Source organism: Pongo pygmaeus, chromosome 12 (genome assembly GCF_028885625.2).
Source record: "Pongo pygmaeus isolate AG05252 chromosome 12, NHGRI_mPonPyg2-v2.0_pri, whole genome shotgun sequence".
NCBI classification, from domain to species: Eukaryota; Metazoa; Chordata; class Mammalia; order Primates; family Hominidae; genus Pongo; species Pongo pygmaeus.
Genome location: NC_072385.2, coordinates 62,370,050 through 62,378,279, shown reverse-complemented (window position 1 = coordinate 62,378,279; position 8,230 = coordinate 62,370,050). Strand labels below are relative to the sequence as shown.

The 8,230-nt window shown below is 42.0% G+C and overlaps 1 protein-coding gene across 2 annotated transcripts in view; it reads right to left on the bottom strand.

The window, feature by feature from the left end:
- Positions 1–638: 638 nt before the first annotated feature.
- PAIP2B (poly(A) binding protein interacting protein 2B) overlaps positions 639–8,230 on the bottom strand; it is a 50,455-nt gene continuing 42,863 nt past the window's right edge. For both annotated transcript variants that reach the window (XM_054475944.1, XM_063648592.1), the window contains exons 3-4: positions 7,792–7,968; positions 639–6,472 (exon numbers count right to left, since the gene is read on the bottom strand). In XM_054475944.1, coding sequence (XP_054331919.1) covers positions 6,416–6,472; positions 7,792–7,968 — 234 coding nt within the window. In that variant the 3' untranslated portion in view covers positions 639–6,415. The remainder of the gene's footprint in view (positions 6,473–7,791; positions 7,969–8,230) is intronic.

The window sequence follows — 8,230 nt, the reverse complement described above, 5'->3', positions numbered from 1 at the left end:
AGCTTTGTAAATGGAGACAGGATACTCTTTTTTGAAAGCTGAGATTCCCTGTCCAGTCTGGGGGAGGAAAAAATGGGCCTGGTAACCCTCGTAGCCCCTGTCCCTAAGAGAATGCTTGACATGTAGCACGCTCTCAAACTTGTTCAATAGTTGAAAGGCAGATAAGGAACACTTGTTTTCTAGGTAGTAAGAGTCAGTTTTGCCCAGAAACAGGAAAACAAATGCCTAGTTTCCCTTCTAGCCCAAAGATGTCAGTGCCTCTTTGTTCAAAGTTGGACATACAATTGCCACTATTGGCGACCATGTATTAAGTGCCTATTATGTGCCAGGCAGTATTTTAAAATTCTGTCATTATAGTTCCAGGAGACAGGTGCTGTACCTTTACAAATAGAGGTTATTTGTAAATAAAGTGCAGGCCAATGGCACAAAGTAGTGAAGGTGGGATTCACTCAGGTCTGTCACTTCCAAGCCCATGTTTTCTACTTTGCAACCCTATTTGAAAGGAAAACTGCAACTAAGATTATGACCCATGAGACAACTTATGTGTGAGACAAAAAGTTTCACACCTCCCCCCACCCCAAACACACACGGTGTAACAGTGACCCAACCTTAGGCAAAAGGGTACCACTGCCAGCAAATGCATTTAACATTTTATTGAGATTTTCACCAGCTGCCATTTGGTTTGTATAGCAAATTTTTTACAAAGTAACTTTTTTCCATTTTTGATATTTTTATGAAAATTATTTTCTTCAGTTTAAAAGCCCTGTCCCTCCCCCAAAGAAGGATTAATAACTACCAAGTAATGATTATTTAGGAGAAAAACAAAAGCAAAAACAGCTTTTAAACACTTGTGAAACAGGGTAAGTGTCTGAAGTCAAGACCTTCTGGGCCCAGTGGAGGTGCTGGGCTGCTCCGGGACACCATCACCACTTCACCATCCACAACATCCTCAAGAGCTGAGCAGCCCTGCACAAACCCTGGGGGCTTCCTGTTCCACAAGCTCCATTCCCTTTTTCCTCTCCATCTTTGCTGTTGGGCCTCACCTCCAAATCTGCCTAACAAAGGCAGCACGATCTTTAATACCTGTGCAGCTTTGTAAATGGAGCCAGGATACTCTATTTTGAAAGCTGAGATTCCCTGTCCAGCCCGGGGGAGGAAAAATTATCCAATGTAGCATGGATGGTTTCACTTTCTTGTCCACTCAGACACATGCTCATACTTATTAAATGGATTTATTGGATGCTTCAAAAGTCCTGATGTGTAGTAGCACAAAAGTTCCTTGTAAAAAAAGAAGTTGCAAAATTATAAAAATTTCTGCAGCAGTTCTGGCTCTGGATGACAAAGCTCGTTCTGATTAGTAGTTTTTTTGACATGCACAGCAGCTTTCCCTGTAAGTCCTACATTCAGAGGGTTCCATTTAGACAACAGGAAGTTTGAATCCAAGTTTAAAAGGCTCTCTGCTGACAAAATGTGGTACATCCATCAGTGGAATTCTACTCAGCAATAAAAGGAACAAACTACCAAAACATGGTTATATGTCATGGCTGAACCTCAAAAACATTAGCTAAGTAAAAAAGTCAGTCCCAAGAGACCACATATTGTATGATTCCATTGATTCAAACTGTCCAGAAAAGGCAAATTTATAGAGAAAGTAGATTAGTTGTTGCTGGGGTTAAGAACAGGATTAACTGTAAAAGAGCATGAAGATCTTATTGGGAGGGATAAAAATGTTCTAAAACTGAGTAATAGTTATAGCTACACCACTGAGGGAAGTTACTAAAATCACTGAAATGTACACTTGAAATGGGTGTTTTATGATATGTAACATATGCCTCATTAAAGTTGTTTTAAGAAAAGGATTCCCTGCCTCCCAAACCATCCTTCAAGCATTAAACATTTTTGAAGGCTCATAATCAACAGGACAGAATAACTATTTAGTGATGATTTGCAGAGTGAAATATTTTACTGTTTCATAGTAAGCACATTTTAGTAACTGTACACTAGTAAAATGTTTTTAAGATTTTATCTCATTTTTGTCATATTAGCCTAAAATGTTTATTTTTATTTAAAAAGTAGCCAATAGGAAGGTAGGATTGGGGAGAAAGCTCAGTAAATGTCACAAAGGAGACTCCTAGTAACAAAATCTGAGGGAGCTTTTTCTTTTAAAATAAAGATGGTGCATCTGTCCCTTTACAGATGCTCTCCTGTCCCCTGGGACTGGGGAAGGTGAATCTCCTGCCTGACACCCTGTAGAGATTAGTGTATCCAGCTGTTCTATTCCCATGATTCCTCTAAAAACCAGACTGACTGGGAACAGCAGTAGGGGTTTGGCCAGTGAGGGTAGGTGGCCAAGTGGTGTGCAGGAAACTCGCATGTTTCCCTGGGTTGGCTTCCTGCTCCCCTGTCCCTGTCACCAATAGCAGCTTCATTGTGAGAAGATTAAAACAAAGGAAAAAAAAACCCAAAAAACTGTTTCCAAATTGTAACTAACCAAGTCTGTGTAGGAAATTCACAAGGCAGCAGAGCAGAAGCTGCAGAGGTGCTCCGTCTACCGGGAGAACTAATGATCCCTGTGAGCAATGCAGGGTGCAATGAGTCACACGGAGAAATGTGGACAGAGGCAGAAGGACATCAAGGCCCCCACTACACACCAAATTAGAGTCAATCCTCCTGTTCTCCCCACCCACTTCGCAAACTAATGACGTCCGCGTTATCCCAGAGGAGAGCGGCTAAGGACACTCAGTCCTTCCCAATATGTGGACGTCTCCAAATCTTGGTCAAATCTGTCAGATTTCTAACAGTTCCAATACCTCAATATCACCTAAACTGAGAAAGATTATTAGCCCGTGATGGTGGGACCCTTATTGAAGGCCTGCCCCCTCCTCACAGTAGGGTAGACTCCTGGGTTCCCGATGGTTCAGGAGCCTGGGCTGTCATTTGTCTACCTTGGGGTTTGTAGCTGCCCTAATACAAGAAGATTCATTCATGCTGTTTACTTTGGCAGCCTCTTCACACAACTTTCTTCTCTAACACGTGTTAATTGTCAGAGGATTCACCTCACCTCCTTACTTCCCAGCTTCTCCAAAATCAAAGCAATAGTAATAAACAATTTGGAAAATGTTGCTCAGTATTTTAAGCCATAGTTAGCATTATAACCTTAATTAAAGAGACCCCAGGCTGGGGTGGCTCACCACACCCAGCCTATAATCCCAGCACTTTGGGAGGCTGAGGTGGGAGAATCACTTGAGCACAAGAATTCAAGAGTAGCTTGGGAAATAGAGCAAGATCCAGTCTCTACAAAAAATAAAAGTAATAAAAATAATTTGCTGGCCGTGGTGGTGTGTACCTGTTGTCCCAGCTACTCAGGAGGCTGAGATGGGAGGATTGCTTGAGCCTAGGAATTTGATGCTGCAGTGAGCTATGGTCATACCACTGCACTCCAGCCTGGGTGACAGAGTGAGACTATGTCTCAAAAAAAGAGAAAAAAAAAAAAAAAAAGAGGGACCCCAGCTGCTGTGACTTTGGAAACTAAAGGTGCTACAAAGGTCAAGCCTTTCCTTAGGATCGTTTCTGGTTTCACCCTTATGTGATTCCCAAAACTCAACTATTATTGTCAGAAACTGGCCCAAAGACCCAGGGCTACATTTGCCCAGGCCTAGGCTGTATCCTTGAATTTTCTGCTGCAGTTCAAAGGCCTGGAGAAACTGAAAATGCATTCATTTGGGTTTTTTTCCCTTGAAAAGAAAGAGATAAATTGTTTTCATCTTGGAATTTTAGAGTTGAATAAATAATCCCAATAATTACAGATCAATCACTAATAAACTAACATTGGGACCAGCCAGATTGGCAACTGTTAAAAATACATGTTCCATTTCTATACAAATTCTCAAACTTCTAGTTGCCAATTAAAAAAAGTTTAAACAAAGTAGTGGCTTAAATTCAACATCAAAATTACCCCTTATAAATACAAGTCTCACCATTAAAGGGTAAAGGTGTCCAGTATGGCTTGCTAGTTCTTCTCTTGTGAGAAAAGTCACTGACAGCCAGAGGCTCCTAGCCTTTCCCTAGTGAAGGTCCAACAAGACACACATGCATTTTCTGCTAAGAAGGTAGCAAACTCTAACTAGCCTGTGTCATGAGTGACAATTGTGCCCCCACCTCCCAACATAAATAGATGGCAAAAAGATTTGGACTACAAGAGGAACTGCTGGAAGCAGAGTCCTATGCATTTAAAAAAGAATCAATTTGCTAGCTGCTTTCTATACCTGGAGTCAGCATGTTCAGTGTCTGAAGAGGACTAGAAATGCCAGCCCTCAGTGTCCATGCTAAACTGGCTGGAAGTTTTCATAGTCCTGACCAAATATACCTTGTGAAACCAGACTGAAGACTGACATCCAAAACAGACCAGCACAGCAGAAGGAAAGACAAGCTCCTTTCTCTCTGCAATCCCAACACATTTCTAACAGCCTTCAGAATTCTGAGCTTGGACAGGCTCACGAGGATGAAGGAGGAAAAGCAGTCCCAGAAGGGAGAGATTTCCTCTACGCACTTGCAATGCCCTTTCCTTTTAAGAGGGAACAACCCAGCTGAAAGCTGAAGCTTGAATAAAGAAGTTTCTTTATTCATAGTCCTCCCTGAAAAAGAGTTAAGAGTTTCATTCTCTCAACATAGAGGGTTTGGGAATTAATGTGTCTGTCTGGTAATGCAAGTTGTCTAAGCTACTCTCCTATGACATGTGACCTAACAAGGAAGGCAATTTTTTCAAATGATATAATCCTACAGACTCAAATAGGAAAAAATGTGTATTTTAAATCTGGCATTAGCTTGTCACTGTTCAAAAAGTCAACGAGAGCTCATAAGGAGAATTTCTTCAGCTTTCCATACTCTAGTCCTTTCCTTCCAACCTCTGTCCCACATCCACATACTGAATTTATACCAACTTTATTTCAAGTTACATATCTTTTCCCTATTAGGCCTATCACAAGCACAGTAGCAATCAGAAAGAAGCCACTATTATCTTCAGGGCTCTCCAAGTCCTCATCCCTGGGAGAATGGCCTGGATGGCTCTCCTGTACACCACACTGCCATCTACATCTCTATACACAAAGGCAGCTTCTGGCACCCAGTTTAGTTCCTTAGGGGTAGCAACAAAAGACCCCAGCAAGTTAAAGCCAGGAAAGACAAAGAAACACACCCTAAGATTAGGTCAATCTCCGAAACTTGCAAAGCTGGGTATGTGGGAACAGTAAAATGTTTTAATAGCTGAAAAGATCCCAGAAGGTCAGGTACACAGTCACATGGGTCAAGCAGGACTCACTTTCCTAGGCTGGTTTTGAGTTCCTTTCCATAATTCTGTAATGTGGGAAGAAATATCCAAACTGTGAACTGAGCTTCTTACTAGTGTCCTGAAAAATATTTCCTTAAAAAAGTGCATAAACTTGTCTGAGAGAATTAAGACACCAGAAAGACCAAGTGTTGATGAGGCTGGAAAAAAAAAACTGTCCAAATAAAATTAAGACACAACAGATTCAAGAATGACTTCTGCAGGCTCATGTTAATTGCCAGCACAGCAGGCCTCCCCTATGCCTTTGGTAGCAGTATCTTTTCTTAAAAAGGAGGCTGGGGAATAGACTTCATGAAAGATGAGGTGGCATATCAACCCTAGTGTTCTTCTACTTACAAATGGTGAGTCTGATGGTGGTGGTGAACACAGGCTTATGAACAGGACAACAGTAACTAAATGACTCAAGTGACAACCACCATCACAGCCCTACCTTCTGATTTACAACTTTCAACAATCATCAAAAGTTACTGTAAACTAAGTACTTTAAGTCTGTGTTTTCTTGAATGGGGTTCAGGACAAACAGGCAAGGGCTCGACAGGACATTGGCTATCCGAGTTCATTGCAGGAGACCCCAGGGGTGGGGCAGCTGAGCCTCAAATTCCAGTTTGCACCACCTGCTCTTTCTGCTTGTCCCTTTTCCCATCCAACTCAACAGATTCCACAAAAAGCTCTCCAGGTGCTCACTGTCCCTGATAAGTATACAGCAGGGTGAGAGGGGCATTTCCTAAATATCCAGTTTTTCTTAGTCAGCTTATTTTGTTTAAATACACACTGCAGAACACTTCTGATGAAGGGGGGGAAATGCAATTTCCTTAACTCAAAAGAGCTATTTAAAAAAACAAAACAGGAAACTCCTCCAAACAAAAGTCAGCAGAACAAAATAGAAATACTCAGAGGCTTAGAATAAGACTGAGCATATTAGTTACTCAGAGTCACAGTATCGTGAGACCACCACTCCCCTTCCCGCTGTGCACCCCTCGCCCGCCCCATCCCCCTCTTCAGCTCCACCATTTTGTGCATTACTATCCCCAGATGTGGGGACAGACAAGTCCTCCTCAAAGCTTTCTCGGCTCAGTACTTCTCTCCTGGAATAAACTCCTTGGCATCTGGGTTCAGGTTACTTTTGCTCTGCAATAAGAACCAAGAGATAGTAAATCCTAAGGCAAGCTGCATTTTAAAACTTACCCAGTCCATCATTATCAGTACCTTCCCCTTAGCTTTAGGGAGAGAAAGAAAGAAAATTCCTTGTAACTCAGGCTGTTATTGCTAGGTTATCTCAACTGCACCTGACATAGCCCTAAGCAAGCTCATCTTCTCCTTCCTTCTTTAGACTCTTGTTTCCTTCCTGATGCTTTCCAAAATCTCATTAGAGGCCTGTAAGTTCAACTCCAAGAAGAATTTTTCAATTCATTGAGTACCTTAACTTGGTGAAAACCAGGGTACTCCATCAGACCAGGTTGGATACCACAATCTCTATTTTTCTTCATCTTTCTGTACTCTCTTTGGTTCTCTACTCTCTTGTGAATATCCAAAACCTTAGCAAACCACAGGGCAAGATTGTTCAGAATATGAGTTGTGTGAAAACTATATTGCTCACAGACTTTTTTTTTTTTTTTTTTTTTTTGAGACAGTCTTGCTCTGTCGCCCAGGCTGGAGTGCAGTGGTGCAATCTTGGCTCACTGCAAACTCTGCCTCCCTTTGCCTCCCAGGTTCAAGCAATTCTCCTGCCTTAGCCTTCCAAGCTGGGACTACAGGCACGCACCACTATGCCTGGCTAATTTTTGTATTTTTTTTTAGTAGATATGGGGTTTCGCCACGTTGGCCAGGCTGGTCTCGAACTCCAGACCTCAGGTGATCCACCCGCCTCTGCCTCCCAAAGTGCTGGGATTACAGGCGTGAGCCACTGTGCCCGGCCTGCTCACAGACTTCTGATATTACATAAATATGAAAGGCAGGAAATTAATTTATCTGGTTTTCTAATTCTAAGTGGAGAAAATGACTTCTCAGGAGTACATTTCTTCCAAAATGAACAGCTAATTTTTATAACAGAATCATTTAGAAGTATATTAAATGCAGATTTGAGGGATAGTAAAAGAGAAGAATAGCAGCAAATGATATTTGAGAAGAAACTTCTTCAGTGTTCAAATTGTTATCCTTAATCCCAATTCTACTTTGAAGAGCCCATTAGAAAGTAAAGGTTGGTGGCGTCCAATCTTGGCAAGTAAAAAGCTGGTGATGCTGGCAACAGTAATGTTTTATAGTGCTTTATGAGGAGCAATGCATCTTTAATGCACCCTTTATTAATAATGCCCATGAAACGAGCAAAGAAACAACAGCTCACAGGGCTCTAGACTTGTTGAGGGTTGTAGGGCTGGAAAGAAAGTCTGTCATTCCAAATCCTATATTCTTTTCACTACATAACCTGGGGAACTACATATGGCTCTTACCAAAATATCTTCAGAATCATGACCTTCACTGACTGACAGTCCATTTAACTGCTGTTGCAACTGTCCCATGGCCTGAGGCAGGTCTCGTGATGGAATAAACCAGTCTTGGTCTTCTTCATCCAGCATCTCTTGGAAGCAGCGGTCCAAGAAGTCTTGCTCCTGCAGTTCCTCCTCTACCTAGCAAGCAAAGGGGAGCAGCTCAGACTTACTGTCACAGCAAGACTTACCCCTTCCAGTTTTTCCTCCACCTCTTTCCTTCAGAAGGTATTACTCTGCAATTAAGAATGATCTAGAGCTGGGTGTGGTGGCTCACAACTGTAATCCCAGCAATTTGGGAGGCTGAGGCAGGAGGATTGCTTGAGGCCAGGAGTTTGAGACCAGCCTGAGCAACATAGCATGACCCTGTCTCTACAAAAAAAATTTTAAAATTAGCCAGGCA